Source organism: Cupressus sempervirens, chromosome 7 (genome assembly GCF_028749045.1).
Source record: "Cupressus sempervirens isolate cs-2001-9-10 chromosome 7, ASM2874904v1, whole genome shotgun sequence".
NCBI lineage: Eukaryota > Viridiplantae > Streptophyta > Pinopsida > Cupressales > Cupressaceae > Cupressus > Cupressus sempervirens.
In genome coordinates this window covers 855,325,677-855,351,243 of record NC_143124.1, presented here as the reverse complement: position 1 = coordinate 855,351,243, position 25,567 = coordinate 855,325,677, and the positions used below count along the sequence as shown (strand labels likewise).

Below are 25,567 nucleotides of genomic sequence, written 5' to 3'. Positions count from 1 at the left end.
AAACATATAGCTGACGACTTTTTTTCACCAAAATCTGATGAAATGAATAGGATTTCCTAAGAATTCTCTTAGCTTTCCATAAATTTAAGGTTTGTCAAATTATGAGTTTAGTAAGTAATTATTATTTATTTTCTAATGGAGTTACGTATAAAGTGTTGATTGTCACACTACTTGAAAATAACTATAACCTTTGAATGGTACAACATTTTTGAAATCCAAAAGATGCATCATATTCTATGCTTCTTCTACTATAAGGAAAGTAAAATAAAAAATTAATTTTGTAGAGTTTTGAATTAGTTAAGATGGTTAGACATGAGAGTTTTCTTATTCCAAAAATACTAAAGTAGAAAATTAATAATTAATAATTTATTTAGAATAAAAATAAAGAAAAATATGTATCACATCCAGGCATGAGTCTACTTCTTCTATCTAAAATAATATTTAAAAACATTATCATTTGATTTTGATTAAGGTGGTCAGACATAGTCTACTTATTTTTGTCGCAAAATTTTTGTACTATTGCATTAAAATTCAAAATTTTGACCAATCAAGTTTTATTTTTTTCAGATAAGGCCTAGTTGTTTAGAAACTAAATTCAATTTTCTAGAGATTATTTTCTCTCAATTTTTTGATATAAGTTTATAACAAGTAGATAATTTTATGTCAAGTTGACATAACTTTGATTTGTTGATTTTTTATTGTCACTTAAGATCATAGTTTGGTTGACCATGATCCTACACATACCCTTTGTATAAACCCAAGTTTGATAGAATGGCATCCATTTTTAAAAATGTAGAAGGGAAGGAGGTTTTGAATGTTCAGCTTGTCAGCAATGAAGTAAAACAAACAATATTTAAGGCCATTCCTAACATAGCCTACAAACAAGATCCTTCTGGCACTTTGTCAATGATCCTGCCAAAAGTCATTATGGTACAAGATGTTACGAAATGTTATAATTGCAAGATAGGAGGAATAAGAGACATGAAAATTAGAGAAGCATATGATATGTTATGTGAAAATAGTGTTATGAAGGAAGAGTACAATATCATTGAGAAGAAGGGCTTAACACATGCCCTAGATTTTCCTATTGTGTTTAAAACTAAGTGGATTAGAATTGTTCTAAGAAGAATACATGACAGTTCTTTATGGCTAGAGGGTGGATCAATTAATATTACAAAAAGAATAATTCATAGGTTTACTGGTTACCCAACCCTAGATTGGCCCAAGCCTCTGAGGAGTGATTCCAAGGAAGTAATAGAGAAAACAACTGGAGCAAAATGGAACAAAAGAGACATGACAATAGTTACTATTGTTTATCTATTGTTGAACTATGCTCTAAGGGTAATTTCTCATAAATTCTATCAATCTAGTAGATTGAACAATGTACCATGTATTGTTGTGGATGTTGGCTACAAGATTGTGAAGAACGATCATACTTATGATCTAGTTCAGCTTTAACTACAACAATTAATGAAAAATCTTGGAGCAATCAGAAAGACCAATAGTGCTCAATGCAAATTTGTTTCAATTCTAGTTTGCATGTTCTTCTATGTACATAATACATTTCCCTCTTTTGGTACGGTAGGATGGAAGACCAATAGGTCAATTGCAGTGCAAATCAATGAGTTCATTGAACAAATAGGAGAAAACTTTGAAACATTGATGACAAGTTGTTTTGAAGACTTCAAGAAATCAATGAAGAAGAGACTCGGGATACCTATTTCTTTAGTTGAAAGATATTATAATGACATATGTTTTCCTATTGAAATTGATTATACATATGTGCAAGATTCCATACCAAGGCTAAGATAGCTAAGATCCTTAGCATAAGAGATCAATGTTGACGAAGCTTCAACAACGATCACAAAACTCCTAGTAGAGGAAGTTGACAAAAATGTAAAGATCTTTAGAAACTACAATGTGATGAAATCAAAGTTTGAAATGGAACTAAAGATAGCATCTACACTCAAGAAGAAGGATAGGCTATTGAAGAAACTTAAAGCTAAATTTGGTGAAGGTGCATATGAGGAAGAAGATGAAGAAGATGAAGAGGAAGAACAAGAACAAACTCAAGAACCTCTTGCATTGACACAAGGCATGGGAGAGGATATGGAAGAAGACGAAACAAAAGGTGTCAAGGGAGAAGAATCAAAGGAAGCACCTACTCAAGCCAAGCCAAAGAAGAGAAAGGCTAAGGAATAGCCAATGAATAAGGCAAAGAAAACTATTAAAATAATCCCAACCAAGCCAAGTGCACCTACCACCAAAGAAACCACACGAGCCACAACACAGAAGGCCAACAAGAAAACCAAGAAAACTAAGCAAGGTGGCCCAGTGCAAAAGAAACAAAGAATTAAATATGTTGTACAACCTAACTCAAATGAAGAAATGATTGAATTAGATGATATAAGCCAATTCAAAGTGGTAAGTCACAAACCACTCTCTAATCTCGAATTTTTTTTTAAAATGTCAAGAATAATGTAGATTTATCTAGTTTAAAGCGTATTGATTTTGAGAAACTTGAGAAAGAAGAAAAGAATCTACTGGAAGAGGCATTGTATGCTATGGTTTCTAAATTTAAGAACACTCCACTTGAGTTTTCCAACACTTTACCAAAAGATCTATATGATATTGTTGAGCAAAAGTGGAATTACTATTTAAATTTGGAAAAAAATAGATTAGAGAAACAACTTTAGTCCAAGTGATGCCAGAGCTAACAAAAGAGTAGATTGCTAAGGAAAATAAGAAATATGGAGGAAGGTTCACACCAAAATATAGAGCCTTGAACATTCTTCAAAAAATTATTGAAGATGTGGACAAAAAGTCAACACAAATGTGGAAACTTATTTATGGGTTGACCACTATGAAACAAGGAGAAGTCACCCTTTTAAGGGTAAGAATGATGATGAACGAATGGTGAAAGTTTTAGAAGTTAGTATCCTTTGAGGATTTCTAATGGGGTTGATATTAATACACATGGGAATTTAGTATCCTTATTTCCTATTCTATGGGTAGTTAGATTCTTTAAATAACTAAAAATGTTTTATTTTTGAGGTAAACAACCATAAAATAAGGTCCAAATTTCTTTTGGCCTAAGTTGAGATAGTAATATTTTTTGAGCACATAATTATTTTGGGAGATTTAACTCATGTTCTCCACATATCTTATCAAATTTATCTTTTTCTAAGGGTGCAGTCTCTCTTTGATTTTTGAAAAGACTTTTTTCTATTTTTATTATAGTATGACTTTAATATACTATTGTTTTACAAAGCTACTTGTTATAATGTCTTATTAAATACACCCAATGTCTTAATATACTATTGTTTTACAAAGCTACTAGTTATACCATGGATATATTTTCTTTATCACCTTCTTCCTTATAGGGTCACATTAATGGTAGAAGCATTTTGTGGATCATGGTGATCAATTTGATAAAGCCTAGATTCTCCCTAGGCTGGTTGAAGGGATAAGGATCATAGGATTTTTTTAGAACATATTTTAAAGTGCTAAAACATTCCTTCTACTTATGGCATTTCTCCTAGGTGGCATTTTAAGGGTGCTCTTAGGTTTTTCACTTAGTGCTACACATGTAGTGGTTTGTTAAAAAAAAATCTTGTTTGATGTCGATTATTTCTCAATCCTATGAGTATAAATACATTGATGATAAGGGGGAAAATCCCCCGTGTGCCATTTTTGACCCTACTTATCTATCAAATGAACCATCAAGACTTGTTTCCTCCACTTGCTGCTACAACTCTTGTTGCTAAAAAAAAGTATGTCTATGTAATATTTTGAAATATGGACCTTGTTCCAGGTGGACTATTGGGGTGAGATTCTATATCCATCCACCTTTTTAATGCATACATGTAACTTTTATCTTATTAGATATAAATTCTGACACCTATTGATAAAAAATATATTTCATAAAGAAAAAATGTTATATCTCATTAAACTCATTTGAGCACCATTTTTTTCTATCTAATTATTATTTTATAATGAAGTTGGGTTAATATTAGATACATATAACAACTATATGAATCACTAAAACTTTCCTCCAAGTAATTTTATTATATTTTACTAATTTCTTACAAAATCCTTTACAAACTTAATAACAATGGTGAGAAGTTTATTTTATTAGAAGATGGAATAAAATGATTTAGTGTTAAATTTCAAGGTTTTTCAACACTCTATAATTATCAACATTACTAAATTAAAAGCATTTTTAATAACACAATTTTACTTAACAAATAAAATACCTCCTAGTTATCAATTGTCAACATTGTGATATTGCTATGAGGATTTAAGTGTGGAGTTTTTGATTTTATTCATGAGAGATCCATGACTCGATGAGTTTGACTCAAAAATTACATAGATGAATCCTGAGAGCAATATCACAATTTGTCTTGTTGTGGAAAATGTCTCCTACTTGCCAATTGATGAGCTTAAGTGGATTTTTTATGAATGGTTCATATGGCACAACACTGGGTGAAGGCTTTGAAAATGGGATTTCAATATTATTGGGTTTAACCATGAGAATGATCAAGCTAGAGTAGTACTGGGATGGGTGACCTCTTGAATAATCCTAGTGCTTCACCTTTATAAGAGTGAAAAAAAAAAACACACTTCCTTAAAACTAGTACACTTGAGAGAACACATGAAGAGAGAGAGGGGGGGGGGAGAGAGAGAGAGGGAAAGAGAGGGGGGGAGGGAGAGGGGGTGGGGGGAGAGAGAGAGAGAGAGAGAGAGAGAGAGAGAGAGAGAGAGAGAGAGAGAGAGAGAGATTCTAAAGAGGTGGCTTATAGCCTCCTACTTGAAACATAAAAGGGAAATGAGTGAAATATGAAGCTTGTAGCTCTCAAGTGAACCAAGAGAGTGGCCCTTGAAAGGTGCACTAGAAGATTGAAGATTTAGACATAAGAGCAATAATCCTAGTATCCAAGAGCTTCAAGTCAATGCAAATGAAATCTAGAATGAGAATGAATAACTAAGGTAATATGAAATGGAAGAAAAAATAAAGTAAAGCTAATCTAATAAGATGAGAGTTGCAATCCTTCTAATTAAGTTATATTTTCTAAGATAAATTCCATTGAAAAGAAATTACTAAACTAGTATGCAAGTAAACTAAATGATAGTGCAACTAAGAGTTCTCAAGTTCTCAAGAATGAAAGTAATCAAAATGACAACATAAAAATAGCACAGAGACATAAGATATGAGAGAGTGGGGAGAGAGTGTTCTTATAAAGAGAAATGGATGGTAGGGACTAAAAGGAAAATCCTATGGTGGAGAATCAATCTCAAGTTGACCTTGTGCACAAGAATCTCAAGAGGAAAAATCAATGGATATGTTTAAGAGGAAAAATATGTATAGAGGTGATTAAGAGGAAAAGAGATTCCACTCACCTTGGAATGTGTGAATTCAATTTGTAGACAAAAAAGTCTTTTATTTTATTTTTAAATAGAAAATTTAACTTTTTTTTGTGCATGCATAAGATAAAGGGGATTTATTTAATTAAAAGGACCATGCTATTCTAATTAAATAAATACTTAGGATAAGTTGGTCAAGCATAAGGTAAAATCAATTAACTGAGGATTTCATTAAAGATGATAGATCAAATAAATTATGAAAAATTGATTAGATATAGGTTATAGTCTAGCATTAGGAATTAAAATTCTAATAGAGGGCTTATAGTTTACTATCCATATTTTGGGTGATAACATTTTGCCCTCTTTGAGAAATGTGTGAACTATCTGGGAATATGTTAAGTTAATGAATGATGATGCATAGTTGATAATAAAAAAAATTGACTTTGAACTATCAATGAATGATATGTAGTGAGATAACAAACTCTGAAATAGAAGTGAATAAAGGTTAGCAAGGTTATTCTAGTGCATATGTTGAGGCAAAAACTAAATACAAAAACATAGAATTATAGATAGGACAATATCATAACTCATTCAATGTGATGAGAACTGACATGTCCAAGACAAAATATACAAGATAAAGCTTCTACCTTGAGTGAAGTAGAAAAAAAAGATATAGCATAATCAATTTATAGCTTTGAAAGATCAATTATAGATTATTCCTGGCCCTTGGGATCAAAATTGAAATAATATAGAGGATATGCATAAACTAGATAGATTTCATCAAATTGAGCCAAGACAAGGGCTATGATGATAAATAAGCAATGTAAAGATCATAGAACTAAGTTTTACCACCAAGCATTGAGAATGTACCCTAGTTTGATCGAGATGATAAAACATAAGAATTAGGTCAAAAATAAAAGAAATGTGATTAAACAATGAAGAAGAGATAATGAGCAGGTAAAAACCCTAAAGAAATGGTATTTTCTTCAAAAGATGTGAAATATTTTCCTTGAAATGGTCAACTAACTACACAAAGAAAGAATAAATTTTAAATCAATTTTTTTTTTGGTCAAGATGAATATGGATTTCAATTTCAATTCCAAAACTAGATCTAGGATGCTGAAATTAAGTTAGGGTGTAGTTTGTATGGAATTTTGAGATTTTGAAAAATTAGGTCAAAAGGTGTCCAAAAGGATAGATTGGATAGGATGATATGATTAACTCCTTGGATTGTAGGATAGAAGAAGATAGAAATGATGAGTGGAAAAGACTAAAGGATGATAAAGACATGATAAAAAAGAGAAGTAGAGATATGAGGATGCATGCAGTTGACCAATGAAGACTCTCTCCTTACTCAATCCCATCACACTTATATAAACCATTACACATCAGAGAATTCATAAAGAGAGAGACTCTCAAAAGGTGGATTACAGCTTCCTACTTGTGACATGGAAGGGAAATGAGTGAAATGTAAAGCTTGTGGATCTCAAATGAACCAAGAGAGTGACCCTTGCAAGGTGTACTATAGGATAGAAGATTCAAATATTAGAGAAAGAATCTTAGTATCCAAGAACTTCAAGTGATAATGAAAATACAAAACTAAGATAAGATACAATACAAGAAAAAAAAAGGTAAACAAAATCTAACAAGATGAGGTTCAAAATCCTCTAGGTTAACATAGATTTTCTAAACTAAATTCCATTGAAAATAAAGTACTAAACTAGTATGAAAGTAAACTAAAGGATAGTGCAACTAAGAGTTCTCAAGTGCTCAAGAATGCAAGTAATAAATATGAAAGAATAACAATAGCATAAAGACATAGGATATATGAAAGAGTAAGGAGAGAGCCTCCTTATAATGAGAAATGGAATATAGGGAGTAAGAGGAAAAATCTACATCAAAGAATCAATCTCAAGTTGAATTTATGCACAATAATCTCAAGAGGAAAAATCAATAGATATGTTTAAGAGGAAAAAGATGTGTGGAGGAGATCAAGAGGAAAATGAGATTCCACTCACCTTGGAAAGTGTGCATTCAATGTGTAGATAAAAGATCTTTTATTTTATTTTCAAATTAGGAAATTTCATTTTATGTGCACACATAACATAAAGGGGATTTATCTAATTAAAAGGGGGCATTTTATTCTAATTAAATAAAGACTTAGGTTAAGGTGGTCAAGCATAAGGTAAAATTGATTAATTGAGGATTTGATCAAAGATGATAGATCAAAAATATTATGCATAACTAATTAGACATAGGTCATAGTCTAGCATTAGGAGTTAAAATGCCAAGAAGGTATTGTAGTTTACTAGACCAATTTTGGGTGATAATAAATCCAATGCATACTAGGTGTTGAATTCATTCTCATGTGATATGGAGTCATGTGAACAAACATGGGTCAATGGGGTTGAATAAGAAACTATACAATTGAATCTTGATAGCAATACATAGTTTGACGTGTGCCAAATATCTCCTAGTTATCAACTAATGCTCTTAACTTGGGTATTTTTAATGAATGGTTAATAAGGAACATAAATTGATGAATGGTTTTCAAATGGGGTTTCAAGAAGATTAGATTAAACCATGGAGAAAAATCTATAGTTAAGAATGCTTGAGATGGAGTATTACTTAGATTAGTGACCTCTTGGGAAATCCTAGTGCTTCACTCATATAAGTATCACCTAGATGTAATGAATTCTAAGAATTCAAATCATAATCATTCTCATGAGAGATGGGTTTGTGTGAATCACTATTCATGAAACATGGGTCAATAACTTTGACAAAAAAAAGAAAAAAGAAACTTGATTCCAATTCTACAATTTGATTTGCTAACTACCTAGCAATTATAGGATTACTAGTTAATTTTATGAATGGTTCATAAGGCACAACACTTGGTGAAGGTTTTTCTAATGAGGTTGCAAGTAGAGTGGGTTTTACTATGGAGGAAACTATGTAGTTAAGTATGCTCAAGCTAGAGTAATAATGAGATGAGTGATCTCCTGGGAAGTCTTAGTGCTTCACCTCTATCACCTAGATCTAGTGAGTGTTAAGTGTTCCATTCATTCTAATGAGAGATGGGTTTGTGTGAACCAATACTAATGAAACATGGTCAATGAGGCTGACTAAAAACCTTCACAATTAAATCTTCATAGCAATATCATTGACTTGCTATGGAAAGTATTTCCTACTTATCAATTGTTAGTATTACTATGTTTAAGAAATTTAAACTAAAAGTTAAATTTTACCAAACATATGATCTATATTATTCATTCTAGCTAAATTAGTTTTGATCCACAATTTTTATAATTGTATATGTCCACTATATACATATTTAAAATCACTTCAGGGCCAATTTATCAACAAAATAAAGTTATTAAAGTTGTATGATATTATTTTAATTCCTACGTATCTAAATAACATATTTTAAAGTATAATAAATACCTTTATGTTTGTGTAGTTTTCATAATATTTTAATCTGAAATTAACTATTGTTTATGTTTTGTATTTTTTTCTAAAATTATGTCATTAGCACCAAGTACAAGGTGGATTGTATTGATAAGAAAAATACTAAAGTATATTTAAAATATAAAATAATGGTGCATGATAAAAGAGATTCTATATCAAGATATAATGTAATGTTTAATTTCTTTAATAGTGGAATTATTGCTAAAGATTAATGAAGCTAAGTTTTGAAAAGTGATGTCAAGATTATTATCATTATTAGATATTAATACATTAAGTGAGATGGTTAAATTATTATATATGTTTAGTCTAAATGCTAAGACTATAAGAAAAAATTTCAAGGTTAAGAAGAATACAATCTTTGACCTCTATCAAGGTTTTCTCTATCATACTTTTTTTTCCTAAAAATTTTAGTCATTCTATTTCCCTACCATATTTATTGCTAGAGATTAAGTGGGTTTCTATGGATTTGACCAACTTTAGCTCGTCAATTGATGATCTTATTGGAGTTTTTGTACTAGATATCCATGACTCCTCTAAAAAAGCACCCTAAAAAGTTTGTTTTGAAGGTGTTTCAAGAGGTGTGAACTCTCTTGATATTTTTCTTCTTGTTCAAGATTTTGATAATGTTCATGATTGGCTCAAAATGTTTAGTTTGATTGGTTTTCTTGAAGGTAGGTTCTGCCTAAAATAATTCTATATGAGTGGGTGGCCAAAGCTTGGACCCCTCATGGGGTCCAGCTTGGTATTTTCTAGAATCTCACTAAGGGTTCTTATTTTTTTTCAATTTTCCAATCCCTCATATATTGAGGCTATCCTCAAGCATGGGACCTTCTATGCAAGTCATCTTTTTTTTTCCCAGCCGTGTACTATTGTCTTTATGGTCTTAGATGAGAAAAATCTCAAGGTCCTCATGTGGATTGAGCTTCCGTATCTTCCTTTACCTTGTTGCCCATTCATGCAAACTATTTTTCAAACCATTGGCAAGGTTATTTACATTATACCAAACCATTTTTCATTTTCATACCAAAAGAGGGTTTGTGGTCAAGATATATATCATGATCTCAAGGAGACTATAAATATTCAAGTGGGTGGCCAATATTTTAACCAGAATGTGTTTTATTTATATTTTCCCAACACTTTTAAAGATTCCAATTTACATAACATAAGATTAATGATTGTTTGTTATCTACTCCTAGAATGAAATCCCTTCCTAAGAAACTTATCCATCAACCTTATAAGGGAGATAAAATATATGAATGATGGACCATGATGGTGTAAAAAAGAAAAAACACTCTAGAATTTTTCTTAGAAGAATTCATCTTCTCAATCACCAACAAAAATAATTCAGCCTAGGATGTCGCAAAATCAATCTTTTGTGCTTCTTGTTTTAGACCCTAATTAGTAGGAAAATACATAAATGGAGAATTATTTCCACCCTGGGTGGATTCATACTTCTCACTCCACATTAGTGGTTGTGGCTCAATCATATTATTTGTGATACTCTTGTTAATGTTAGTGTAGCTATGGTTGGATTCCTTCAAGATGACATAGTTAACATAAACTCGTGTGAATATAATTATTGATAATATATTAATTATATTTATTGTTATTATCATTGAGATATTATAATTATATTATAATAGTATTATAATGTAATCATTATAATATAATTCCATTATATTATATTATTATATTATATTAGATAATAATATAATTATTTGATTACTTAATAGATAAGAGTAGTGACCCTTGGTAAAGGTTAAAGAAGGACCAAATAGAATCTTTTGATAATTAGAAAAATGTATAATACACATATTGAGAAAATTCAACATGTTATTAAAGTAGGTTCCCTACCAACATGTAAAGTTTCTATATAACAAAGGAAAGTACAAAGTTTGAAAGTTTGTTTTGCAAAAACGATGAAAGTTCTAGTATGGAGGAGGAAGAGTATTATGAAAGCGTTGGTATCTTAGAGAAGAACACACATTATGTAGAGAACAATAACATCAACCAAGTGTATTACAAATAGAGAGGCATCAAATCTCTTTGTATCTATTTGATACATTCTATACATTGATTACAAAGAATGCCAATATGGATGCAACATATATTATTGATAATTCCATATGCAAATAAATCTTGAGTCAATGTTGTTCCTTTAACGATATCATGAAAATTAATAGGTCACAATTGAAGGGTGGTATGGGGTAATTCTTAAACATCAGTAAGGAAAAAATTTAGCTTGGAAAAAGTAAGTCAAAATTGACTATTTAACACTTTTAGTCTAGGAATCAAGTCTCAGTGTGTGGTATTTAAGTCATCTAGTGGTATATCAGTCTAAAATAGTTAGGATACAACTTTTTACCATCTAGAACTTCCTAGGTGAACCTCATTTGAGCAAAAAATTTGCCAAAAAAGGCATGTATTATACAAAATTGGAGTAAAAAAACATACATTACCAAAAAAATCCTAAATTTTGGAAGATGATCAGAGACTTTAAGTCTATTGTAGTGGAGTTTAAAATGAAAAAATAGTCTCAAATAATATTATTAATCAAAATACTACATTCACACTTATTGTTCTTTGTGATACAGTAAGAATTTTTTTCCCAAAAAGAGGTCACAAAGATATTAATCTTTATAAATTGTGGCATTGTGTTTAATATTTGAAAGTTATTTATCAATATTGGGAATATTCAGTTTGCCTCCACCTCCTTCACCTAGGTGTGATTTTAATGTTAATGTTGTAATTTTCATTGCAAGTCATAGACCATTAGAAAGGAAGATGATAAGGATTGAACTAGCCTTTAGAGTAATTACCTAACATGAATTCACCTGAAATCAAAGTAGATGACATGATTTATTGAGAAGGTAAATAAGTATTTATACTACACAATATCATTGACATAAGAGAGGGATAAATATAGTCAGCAAGATAAGTATAAATGGATAACATCCATTCTTATCATAGAGTTATGACATATATTAGTAGAGAGAGTACTACAAAAAAGATTTAAAAACATAAATATTATAGTTAATGTAACTTTTGTGGACATTGTGGAATGTTATTTTTGAGCCTAGACTAAAGATATGTATCTTAAGTTCCATGAGAAGGAACACAAGGTTTGACTAGTTCTATCAATTTCTTTTCATTTATTAAGAAACCAACACTCATATGTGCTAGAGGATGTTTGTGATAACTCATTTTGACAAAGGCTTATGAGATCATGTGGGTCTTTTAATACCAAGTAACAAGACCTTCACTGGAAAAGCTTGTTTTAGGAAGGATGTTGATGGGCATTTTTTTGTGAATAATAATTTTATTATTATTATCTTGTGTAATACTTTTATTTACTTGTTATAGTCAATCTCTTATATATGTATTCACATATGTATTATAAGAGCTATTTTCCTTGATCTTTTTCTTTTTCTCTTGAGATGTTTAAGTGCACTATGAAAAGAAGAATGGTGCATTAGGTATGCTATACAGACATTGTCCAGGACTTAATCTCATAATAATAGCTCAAAATTTTCCTTGGATCTAGGACCTTAGCTTTATATGGATCATGCTAGATGATGAGAGTTTTTTGGAGCAAGATATCTTCTATGATTGGGATTGTGTAAGAAGGGTATCCTTCTATAATATAGAGAGAAATTAGAAAAATTGCTTCTATTGACTTTCAAGGTTATTGATCATATTGGGTTAGAGGAAGTGGATCATGTCAAGATGGTTTTTATAGAGTGGTTAATATGATGGAGTTCCATGTATGTAGGTTGGAAAGATTTTATGTATATATTTGGGTTATGATATATGGATAATTCTTGGATCAAGGAGTATTCAAGAAAAGAGATTGAAATAGGATGAAGTATAAAGATACAACTTACTGCCATGAGGTCAAAAGGTTGATGTCAATTTTATAGGGAGCCTAACAATCCATCACATGAAAGTCTAAAAGAGAGGTCAAGGAGTTGATATTAGATTTAGTAGGTGTTTGATATTTCATTAGAACAAATCTTGGCTGACGAGGTCAAAAGGTTGACATTTTTTTTGTAAGAGAGAACTTTGAGGTGCATTTTTTTGTAATGTATTATTTTTTGTGAAAGAGAATTTTGAGGTGAAAGAGCTTAATCCACCCTCTAATATCATTCCAAGTCGATCTCATGTGTCTAATACCATGAAAAAACCACGTGAGATAACTTGTGGTGATTTTCCTTGTAACTATGAAATGAATGTCTTTGTGAGGTATCGATCTCATAAAAGACAAGACATGTTTACAATGTTACCTTCATTATGAGGTGATGATCTCACCATGATGGTTGATATCTCATAAAGTTATGGATATTCATTACACATGCAAATATTTTGAAATCCATTGTTGTAGGTAGTGCACGTGGTGGTACTTGAGGACATTCCATGATGGTAGACATCATAAATCTATTACGGACGATAGCACATATGGTGGTGTCCAAGGACATAGTGGTAGATATCTTAAAATCCTCTATGGTGGATAGCACATGTGGTGGTATCCAAGGACATATTGGAAAGGTAATATTTTAAATCCACTATGGTGAATATCACATAACGTTACATTCATTATGACTCAACCTAATATAGAAGCCTCCTTAGCTAAGAGGGTGTGTTTTTATTATTGTAGCTATAGGCAGATTCCTTTGAGTTGACATGGTTAACATAAAGTTTTTATGAATATAATTATTGATAATATAATTATTATATTTATTATTATTATCATTGAGATATTATAATATAATTATTTAATTAATTAATAGACAAGAGTAGTGATCCTTGGTAAAAGGGGCACCACCAATATATTTAAAGGAAGATCAAATCGAATCTAATAATGATTATAAAAATATATAATACACATATTGAGAAAATTTAACAACTCTCACAACCCTTCTAAGTGAGTTGAAGACACTAATGGAGGTCTTGAGAAGTGATTAATCTGAGGAGGGGATACCTTTTCTAGCTTCAAAACCACTTCAAATTTATTGTGCAATAGTTTCTCCTCTTTGCGGATAAGGATTATATGCAAGTGGTTGATCCATAATTATATCTCATGAAATGTTAAAGGTCTCATAGGTCTCACTAGAAAGTATTATATAAGGGATACTGGTCAATTTATTTCTATCCTAGATGTTTTATGCCTCCAAGAAGTTAGTTTTTTTTATTTCATGTTTTCTTCTACATGTTATGTTATTTGATTAGATAACCTTGATTATTTCCCTATAATGAAGCTATTTGAGCTAGAGTTTATATTCTCATTTCCCCTCATTAGAAACCTTCTATAGTTGATCATGGGTGTGGACCCATGTGGAGAATTATTCAAGAATTGTTGTCATTCAACAATCATTCTTTTTAGATCACTAAATTATGCTCACAATGATTTTACTGAAAGGTCATTATCACAAAGCAAGAATGTCACAAATTTTCCTTATTCATACACTTAATTTATTCCCACTTGTTGTATTTTTGTTAAATAGTTGACTATCAATCTAGATTTATAATATAAAATAGATATTTAAACCACACAAATACATTTATTTATAATTAAAGAGAATGTATATATAAATATTGCATTAGACCAATAATATTGATGATAAAGCATGTTTGCAACTACCACTACCTCTAAAATTTATTCTAAAATACATACTTGAAATTACATGAACAAATGTTTATTACAATGCTCATTTATAACTATATGAATTCCCTTGCAATCTTATCAAGCTGCAATTTTGGTAATCATTTCTAAGCTTGTGTGTCACTCTATATTGCACTGATGATGGATCTTCAAGTTGTATGGAAGCTTCTACAAGTTTGAACAATACTACACAACTTGCTCAAACTAAATCAACTCCTTTTCTTAAGTCACCCAATTGATTTGGCACTTCCTAGCACACTTGGTCTTGTATGATAATGTTCAAATGTCTCTAGGATAGAAGAGTTGTTTCCTAAAATGGCCACCCTTAATAATCACACACTAAGAAATAAATCAAGCTTTGAAAAATAAGCCAACTTTTACTATTTAACACTTTTAGCCTAGGAATCAAGCCTTAGAATGTGATGCTTAAACCGTCCAATATAAAATGCATTTGAATGGGATGACTCGGCTCTAGGATGTTTTAAAGTAGTATCCCAATCATAGGCTCTTCCAAAAAAATATCTAAGGATAGAGAAATCAATTATTGTCATTATATCGACCACAATACAATCTTTAGTCTTCTCAAAACCTCTGATGCAAACTCTTGTCTTATTTGGAAATATGAGAGATGAAAAAATATATTTCTCCTCACAATGAGCATTCAAACATCCTCCTAACTATATCTTTCAAAGGTGAAGATAATGTCAATGAAGAAGGGTTTCATCCTTCGGGTTCTTAAGAGAAATTAGTTTGAACTATTTCATCAATTTTAAATATATGTGGCAGCAGTAGTCAATTGGACTAGCAAGAAAAAAACATGCACATCTCAGTCCACTGTAGAAGTAGAATATGTGATAGCAGCAGTCAATTGCACAAACATTGTGTGGCTTAAACATCTATTGAAAGGAATGAAAGAAGAGATAACCAAACCTATGATACTGTATTGTGATAATACAAGTGCTATAAACATATCCAAGAATCCAGTAATGCATGCAAAAACCAAGCATATTGCAATTAAGTATCACTATGTCAAAGAATTGGTGGAAGACAAACAAGTGAAGATGGATTACATTTACACAGAGGAACAAATTGCAGATATCTTCACCAAACCATTGCCCAAGGATGCTTATGAATATCTTAGAGGCAAGTTGGGGGTAATACCCCTAAAAGAAGCTGCCCTACATCAACAAGAGTAGAATATTGAAATATCAAGAGAGTGATGAAGAAGATATCAATAGGAACAAAAATTCCAAATCAATCACAAGCATGGTGATAGAGGGAGAAAACATGAGATGCAAAGCTTCCATTTAGCATGTTGAAGATGCTACATCTTTGGCATTTATGTCAAAGAGGGAGATATGAGAAACTGATCAAAGAAAGGTAAGAGGGAGATGTATATGTATGAAAGGAGAGATGACAGAAGGAGATTCAGAAGAGATAAGAATCAAAAAGTAGCTATGAAGGATCAAGAATATAGAGTAAGGATGCAGCAATCCAGAGGGAGAAGCTAAAGACAGAATTATATACCAAGCAGATACTAAGTTGATCAATTGAATCAGTTTGGTTTGCCATCAATGCCAAAGAGGGAGATTGTTGGAAATGATTGAAAAGATCATGAATGAATAGTAATGGAACTAGTAAAGAATGCTTTCAATCATTGTTTTGTCATTAATGTCAAACTTGCTACTTGCAGGAATGACAATTGCTTAAGTGATTTAAATACTATCAATTGGTTGATTGACAAGGAGGTGGCAATCAATAAGATGGAACTAAAGTACCTAGAGAAAGGTTGAAGTTATGATGTTGTAATGAAGTATAAGGATCAGATAATCCATTGATGAAATAGTGTATTGATGACATACTCTAAGACACAAAGGATGGACACACTAAGACACATCAAAGATGTAAGGATTAACTAAGTTCATTGGAGAAAGTTGAGCTAGCTAGTTAGTGCCGAACAAATTCTCAATTGAAGTTGAGCAAGTTCAACTTAGTGTGTGTCAAGTGATCTTCAGGTGCCAAGCAGTCTTCAGGTGCCAAGCAACCTTCAGGTGCCAAGTGAAGATCAGGTGCTAAGTAACACAGAATTTCTTTAGGTGCCGAGCGCCAGTAAAATAAAAATAGAAGCTGAGTAACACAGAAGGAGTTGAGCATTAGTAAATCAATGATGTTGAGTTGCTACGTTATGTGTTAAGTCAAAGATTCACCAAATCAGTAGCGATAAGTTTGTTACATCAAATTTTTTGAATTAGTTGGATGAGAAGGATGATGAGTAGATGCCACAGAATTTTATGTAAACCATGCAAACCAATTCAAAGCAAATACGAATGGACTTATCATGAAGTTTCTAGAAGAAAAAATTTGGAGGGAAAATAATACCATTTTCTCAAAGATCAAATTAAGATTTGAGCGGGAAATGAAGAAAAAAACTTCTTTATGAGGAGTTACAGGACAAAGATCACAGGTGAATGCATGAGAGGGAGTTGGTCATAAGTGTGGTCATGTGAAGAAGCCAATAGGAGTAAGAAGAGGGAATCAAGACTCTGAGTTGATCAAATGACCATGGAGTGCATTGGCATAATGAGTGGAAGAACTCAAGGAGACAGATCTTGAAGGGTGAACAAGCTGTCAGCACTGCAAGGGAGGAAAGCCAAGCAAAGAAAATGACTGAAGAGTGATCTGAAATCTGCAAGGTTGAAGGTTGAAGTTGCAATCTATATCAGGTCAAAACCCTTCTAATACTTTCTTACCATTGTATTAGACATTGAAACCCTACATTGCTAGGTTAGCTTAACAGCTAGGTGGATAAGCCTTAGGAAAAGGATAAAGAGATCCCCAAGAGAAGGATAAAGAGATCCTCAAGAAAAGGATAAAGAGATCCTTAGGAGAAGGATAAGAGATCCTTAGGAGGAGGATAGGAGATCCTTAGAGAGGGATGAAAGATTCTTTTGAGAAGGTGACTGTAAATCCCATGGACTTGGGTGAGCCTAACAGCTCTATGTAAATCCTTAAATAGGGTGACATTCCAAGTTGAATGTTCTTAAGTCCTCTAATAGGGCACACTCCTAACAAGGTGTAGAAATCCTTTAACAGGGTCACATTTAACGGTGTGTTGTAGCCTTTAATAGGGCAAACCATCAGAAGTGGTTGAAATCAATTGTGCAGTTATTCAGTGGGTATCATCCCCACCCCAATTTTACCTTCTTATTCCTGGAGGGTTTTTGGGTTATCAAAATTCTTAGTGTTATGATGTGATGCATGTCTACTTTTCATGATTGTTTAATGTTTAATTGCATGCATGATAAGAAAGAAGAAGGATAGCAATTCTAATTCATTCATGTTTAATTAGAAAGTTTGAATTGGACATCACTGGACCTTGGATAACTGATTCACCCCCCTCTCAATTATTCTAAAGAATTCTAACACTAAACACATTAGAATGATTCATGACTAAAATTAAATAGGCCAGATGGCTTCAAAGTCCTCTGTATCGTTTAACCTCGATTACTATGAGGAAACATGCCAACAACAAGAATATACTATAGTTGCTAGAAAGGGGATATACCAAAGTATATATGATTAGACCTAATGGATAATTTATGTCCTAGGGAAGGTTAAGGGCAACAAATGGGCAACTAGCACATAAGCACAAAATAAGGTGAAAGGAAGATTATTGCCCATTATATTGCATGACCAAAAGAGTGGTTCAACCACTTATTCCCTATATGGGATCAATGACTAACATTTTACTTAACAAGGGTGTTTAACTAACGTAGGATCATATACTATAGCTAGAGTTAGACTAAGAGAATATTGAGTGTAACTGAGAAGCGCAGTCACTATAAAAGTTTAGAACTTTAAACCAAAATAATTCTCCTAAAAACTATATAGAACAAATATTCATAAATAAAATAATATGCCAAATTATAATATAAGAATGTAGATAAATATTTGTATAACAACACATACTGATTTATATATATAAGAAATATTTAATAATATATAAGCTTACATTAAAAATATTTCTAATTAATTTTAACTTTCAAAATTTATAAAATAAACTATTGAAACATAAACAATTTCATAAATTGAAAATAAAAGAATCTAAGCTTACGTTAAATCTGGAAGGATTGAACGTTGTTGGATCTTTAAAAATTTCACAATCATAATGAAGAGAACAATGATCAATTGCAAGACTCCAACCTTTTTTAATCGTAAATCCTGAAAATAACATTACAATCAGCATTTAAAATTATGTATAATTAAAAAAAATCTGAACATATACGAATTCTATAAAAACTTAAAACATCTACCTTGCAATGAAAAGTCTTTGAGAACTGTTCGAACACTCCATTGGACGGGATTTGCCATTCTGAGTGTCTCTAACACTACCTATAATTAATATCACGAGAACAAATTAATTAAGTGGTTGAATGCATCTTAAATTAATTAAGGTTACTCTTGAGAGGACAAGGCAAAGAAAGTTCATTACTTTTGAAGCGTATGGCATTTGTTGGATGTCATCCCATGTCAAATTAGTTTGATCTGATCCAGCTTTGTTATTCAAAATCCTATCATACTCCTCCTGATAGCATATCATTAGATTAAGTTATATTGAATATATAGTGATATTGTTATTAGAATCTGAAGATATAGTTTTTCAAAATTCTATCATACTCTTCCTGATAGCATATAATTAGATTAAGTTATATTGAATATATAGTGATATTGTTATTAGAATTTCAGTTAAAATAATTGATTAGTCTTTTATAAGAATATATTTTTCACAAGAATGAATGAAATTCTTAGTATTTACTACATTTAGATGATGTTGACAAAATAAAATATCTACTTCATAAAACATAGATCAATAAATTTAACTAAACAATTACATAATTGAATTCTAATAACAATATTACTTTATTGAAAAACTTGAACATTAAACTATCGATACCATGAGTGTCCTTTTTGAATCAGGATTTTCTTCCAAAAACTTCATAGCCCACATGAGAGCAGCACCTGTTTAAGCATGTCCTGCTAAAAGAAGACCAAGACAGTTATCTTTTATCTCTAAGTCAGTCAGTCTTTCTTCTCGAGGAAACCCATCTCTAAATATCATTGATTGGATGAAATCATCCTTAATTTCTTCCCCCTTTCTTCTCCTCTGAATTATGTTGTCTAATAAGGCCATTAAATTATCACGGGCCTGCAAAAAATGAAGGTAAGAAATGAAGGATTATGGTATATTAAATATCAACTAAACTTTGGTATTTTTCATATAACAAAGATTAGAAGGTAACCAAAATGGGCACCTTGCATCCTCTGTAATAGCTTGTTCCTGGTAGTTTGATGTCAAAACCAGTTGTCCCCTCAAGAATATCAATGAAGTTCTTATGCAGCTTAGATAATTCTGGTCCTTTTTCCATGCTGGCTATTATATGGCTTATTATTCGAAATGTAAACTGCAGAAGTACATAAAATGTGGGTTCTTAGATTAAAATTTAAAATTTATTTTTGGAGAGTTTAAAATAATGAGAATTTAGAAGCTAACTAAATATAAAATCGGAACGGGTTCTAGTCTCCCCCGTCTCCCTGGTACCGGTGGGTGTGTCGTGCCAGCACTACCGGTCACGTTAAAAAGTTTACCAGGCGCATTAAAAGAGTAAAAAAATATATATATATAAAATCGGATGACAATTGTGTAAAGCATGTTTTATTATGGAAATCAAAACTTTTGCATGATATTTAAGGAGAATTTTATGTTGTGATTATGTTATTGATCTAATGTTGTAGGTTTTGAATTTCATGAACATTATTATGGTTCATTCCTTATGATTTATGAGTCTTATTCTTGGTGGCCTCATTCAGAACCATTCAACTTTACTAATAGACCAAGAACACATTGACTGCATTTTTTAAATTTTAGTTAAAAGATCCAAGTTTTCGTAAGACATCTAGAATATAATCCATTTCTACTACAAAATAGCAATCTTGTATTGATCTAATATTAATATTTGTATAAACAAAATAATTGTACTTAATATTTAATAAGAGAAAAATACTTTTTAAGTAAGAAACATGAGATCTAAAATTAAAAGTACTAACATTTACAAAGCCAGATTACTCACCATTGAAGTTCCATCAAAGACTGAGACTGTTTTTCCTGACCACCCTTCAAGAGTCTCAAGACAGATGGCTTCCATTTTCTCAAAGTTTTTCTTCAGATTATCTGATGATACTGGTTCTCCAACCAATCTTCTTAGTTTCCAATGAATATGTTGTCCTGCATAAAATATACTGTTACTCCCTAACAAATATTTAGCACCGCTGTTGCCTCCAAACTGGAATAATTTATGTTCTGATGAGAACAATAATTTTGCCCCTTCTCTGTAGGACGTAAATACCCATTTGCGCCCAAGGATGTTGGTAATAAAAGTTCTTCCATACCTAAAATACAAGCAGGCATAGTTCAAGATATGGTTAGTTGAATAGCATATACATAAGGATTTTTTTTTAATAATAGCAAGTTTCTATAATCTATAAGAACTTTTCAGTTTCTAAAATTGATTGTAATTTTTTTCTTTCGCTTTCTCTTTGATTCTCATAATGGATCAAAGAATGTAATCCAAAACTATTTCAAAAACAACTATTGAAATTTTTTTTGTTCGTGCTATCCATCTGTTATATGACTTTACACGATATAAAACTTAAACATCATTGTCTAATTATTGATTTTAAGATTAAAAGTATTAAGTAAAATTAACCATTTTTCCTAAAATAACTTATTTCTTAACATATGATGTTGAAGGGTTGTTGTGAACTTATTTCATAGTTAAAAAGTAAAAGATGTCCTTACGTCTTGAAACGGGTGTCTGTAAAGCTTTGAACTCCTTTAGGATCTCTAAAAGATTGGAAGAATAAAAAGGATTCACCGACTATGGGAAGACCAGTACTTCCTGGAATAATCCTTGCACCACTATTTCCCTTTGTTCTTCTTCTAAAATTGAAAACAAGATAGGAAACAACAAGAATAGCTAGAGGAAAAGCAATCTCAAGAACAATAGTCTTCCACATATCTGCCATTTTCCTCCTCCTTGATAAGTCTTTGTATCAACCAACATCGTCCCATTTATAAACACAGTTACCAATAATTAGAGAAGTCTGTAATTTGATTGACCGACCATTGGATCCTTTATTTGAAGACTAAAGACAATCTATGAAAACATCATCATTGTCTTTTATACTGAACGGTTGATTCTAACATTGGATACAAGTGCTCGATTGCAAAGTGGCATACAAGATTTGGATACATGTCAATGTAAAAACAAACAATCAATAGTACAATTAGAGCATAATCTATTAAATATTTGTTTGGCTGTTAGTGAGTCTGTAGTTTATTGAGTTGCAATTTGTTTGGTAATGAGTTTGTGGTTTGTTGATAAAGGATCAAAATTAGCTTGAGTGCACAATCTTGATATTGTCAAAAATGTGGTTGGAATCGCCATAGGATTGGACATTTGGCTGTCACTTGAAAGGAAAAACAAGAAAATAATTTTGCATTTGATTTTAGTCTATGGTGACTGTTTCAAATAAAGATAAGATATATATTATTTAAATTGAGTATAAGAAGGATACTTCTGTCTATTGATATTAATAATAAAGTTGGGTTATTTTTGGAGAAGAATCTCATTAATGTTTTAATTGTTATCTTTGAGAGGGGAATAAAGGTGTTGGAAATCTATATTGTGCTAGTGTTATGTATTGTTCTAATTGATTGTCTTTCTAATGTAAAGCTTAATACAAAAAGAATTATTAGGAAGAAATAGTTAGAATTGCAAGTGTTAATACTGAATATGCAATGAATCCTACCAAGAACTTTCTTGTTAGGCAATTTAAACATATGGTAGTAGCAAAGACAACATGTACAAAAGTTTTGCATATGGCTTATATGAACGCATAATTATTTGTCATTTACAAAAAAAAATGTCACAAAGAACATCAAGGGAACACAAAGAACATCACACTTTCCATGCATTTTCCATTTTAGGCGAGAAGTAAACATTCCCACAAAGAACATCACACTTTCCATGCATTTTCCATTTTAGGCAAAAAGTAAACATTCGCCCTACTATTTTAGATGATTTGTAGTTTAGATTAGCATTGTTTTGATGGCTTTGGAAAATATTAATAGAATTAAAGTTCTAAAAATTGATCATGCCTTTCATGCTTCCATCCAGGATGATCAAATCACATGACATGTATACAATTATAGTTACCATACTTTGTTACAGTAGTTTACATATTTCTTGAAATCATGGCATGGGATATTGTGCATTTGGTTTTGGAATATTTAGGGAACTTTACTTCCTTATTAATGTTTCTATCCCACATGTAAGTAGCAACCATGTTCAATTGTTTCCTTTGGGCACTATTTGCGATATCTTTGGTTCATTTGAAAGGCTTTCTAGTAGTTGGAGTGAACGTCAAAAGGATACTGCTTAAATAAACTAGTATCCCTCCAATGTTGACTCCAACTACCAGAAAGCCTTTCGGATGAACTAAAGCTATCATAGACAATGCCCAAAGGAAATAGTGCAACATGGTTGCTATGTAAGGTAACCCAGAATAGTGTTTGGACAACTTTGCCTTATAAATTTGCAAAAATGTACAACAATCAAAAAAAATTGTTGAAAACACATCAATTCAAAGGTAAACATTAAATTGAAAAAATACAGAACAAAAAAACAACTACTAACATGGGGGATAAAAACATTGATAAGGAAGTAAATATGAATATAAAAAGATATAGAGATCCAAGTAGTATCCCTCTGACATTCACTTCAACTACTAGAAAGCCTTTCAGAAAAACCAAAGGTATTGTATCTACAATACCCAAAGGAAACAGTTGAACATGGTTGCTAAGTAAGGTAACACATAATAGTGTTAAATGGTCGACTTTGCCTTGTAAATTTGCAAAAATATAGGTCCACAACCAAAACATTTGTTGAAAACACATCAATTGAAGGGAAAACATTAAATTGAAAAAAAAATTGCTCACATTGGGGATAAAAAAATTAATAAGGAAGTAAATATGAATATAAAAAGATATAGAGATTCAAGTAGTATCCCTCCAAAATTCACTCCAACTATCAAAAAGCCTTTCAAATAAATCAAAGGTATCGTAGATAGTGCCCAAAGGAAGCAATTGAACATGGTCACTATGTAAAGTAACCCATAATAGTGTTTGGTCGACTTTGCCTTGTAAATTTGCAAAAATGTAGGTCTACAACCAAAACAATTGTTGAAAACACATCAATTTAAAGGAAAACATCGAATTGGAAAAAAAAAGAGAACAAAAAAACAACTACATACATGGGGGATAAAAACATTAACAAGGAAGTAAAGTTCCCTAAATATTCCAAAACTAAATGCATAGTATCCCATGCCATGATTTCCAAGAAATATATAAACTACTATAACAAAGTAAGGTAACTATAATTTGTATACATATCATTTGATTTTATCATCCTAGATGGGAAGCATGAAAGGCATGGTCAATTTTAAGAATTTTAATTCGATTAATATTTTCCAAACCCATTAGAACAATGCTAATCTTAACTACCAATCATCTAAAATAGTAGGGTGAATGTTTACTTTTTGCCTAAAATGGAAAATACACAGAAACTATGATATTCTTTGTGTGAATGCTTACTTCTTGCCTAAAATGGAAAATGCATGGAAAGTGCAATGTTCTTTGTGTTCCCTTTACACGTCTCATACTTCCATGTTTTTTGTTGTAGGAGCATCTTGGGTTTAAGTGCAATCTTGCATCACCCAAAAATATTTTCTTTCAATTGTTTCAATAAGGTTTTTCTTAATGCAAAGTTGTTGTATGTGTTGGAAATATTTAAGACTAGCTAGGTTACTAAGAGGGGAAGGGTGAATCAGTAATCTCAAAAAATTTAACAAATTCAAAACTTAATAGCATAATCCAATTACCATTCATAGATCTAATCTACTACATGCATGAGAAACTGAAACCATAGAACACTATGAACACAATATTTGGTGACTCAGAAACCTTCCAAATAGAAAGTAAAATTGGGGTGGAGATGATACCAACAAAACTTCAATATTGCAGCATAAAGTTGGCCTGTTAAGGCTTACAATGATGACTTCTGATGATATTCCCTATTAGGAGCAATTAGTATTGCTAGGTCCACCTTGTTAGAGGTTTTACAAACATACAATGAAGTATGCACTCGGTAAAGAGATTTAAAGAAAAGATTGTTAAGTCTACCCTGTTAAAGGATTTGAAGCTAATTCACCTATTAGAATAAAATAGTAGATCTAACTTACAACTGAATTTTTGATTATGATCCTTGAAGTACTAATCACCTCTATGTGATAGATGTAACTTGACTGCTCCTGATATGACCTTGCAATACACTATGTTTTGCTGCTGATTCACATTCGCATGCTTTTCATTACATTCGCATTCTCTGATTTCAAATTACTACACTTGGGTATGATAAAATATATTACATATATAGCAACCCAATTCACATAATTACAAGGTCAGCCAATACACAAGTTAACACAAATATTACAAAGTCGGCCTAAATGTAGAAACTTGGGTTCTGAAAACTGACTTGGTGAATTTCTGATACACAGCATCCACTATCATTACTCAACATCATCATGCATTTGGTAGAAGTAAAGGCTCAGTTCATACTAATCACTTCAATGTAGTTTTGAACTCAGTGTACATTGGTGACTCAGTAGATACTGTGTCACTCGGTAGAAACTGAATTCCATGTTTACCATGCCTGCACTCAGTAAACACTAATCATCTAATCACTTGGTTAACACTAACTTTGCTTCATAAGAACTGATGACTCAGTAGACACTTCAAAGCTTGGTAACCATTGAACTGATCGGTAATAACTACTAAGCTTTACACTACTTGAATTCACTCGGTAACCACTAGAATGCTCGCTGTAAACTGTGAAGCTTGATAACCACTGAGTTACATGCCAAACACTTGAACTACTTAGTAAGCATTGAAGATTGTTCAAA

General features: G+C 31.5%; 1 protein-coding gene across 1 annotated transcript in view; it reads right to left on the bottom strand.

Moving 5' to 3' along the window:
- The window catches only part of LOC149550138 (abscisic acid 8'-hydroxylase CYP707A1-like), a 98,009-nt gene extending 76,438 nt beyond the window's left edge, over positions 1 to 21,571 (bottom strand). Inside the window, exons 1-6 of the mRNA XM_089794432.1 lie at positions 21,345 to 21,571; positions 20,617 to 20,935; positions 19,801 to 19,950; positions 18,981 to 19,073; positions 18,802 to 18,880; positions 18,603 to 18,709 (exon numbers count right to left, since the gene is read on the bottom strand). Coding sequence (XP_089650558.1) covers positions 18,603 to 18,709; positions 18,802 to 18,880; positions 18,981 to 19,073; positions 19,801 to 19,950; positions 20,617 to 20,935; positions 21,345 to 21,571 — 975 coding nt within the window. The remainder of the gene's footprint in view (positions 1 to 18,602; positions 18,710 to 18,801; positions 18,881 to 18,980; positions 19,074 to 19,800; positions 19,951 to 20,616; positions 20,936 to 21,344) is intronic.
- Between the last annotated feature and the right edge of the window lie 3,996 nt (positions 21,572 to 25,567).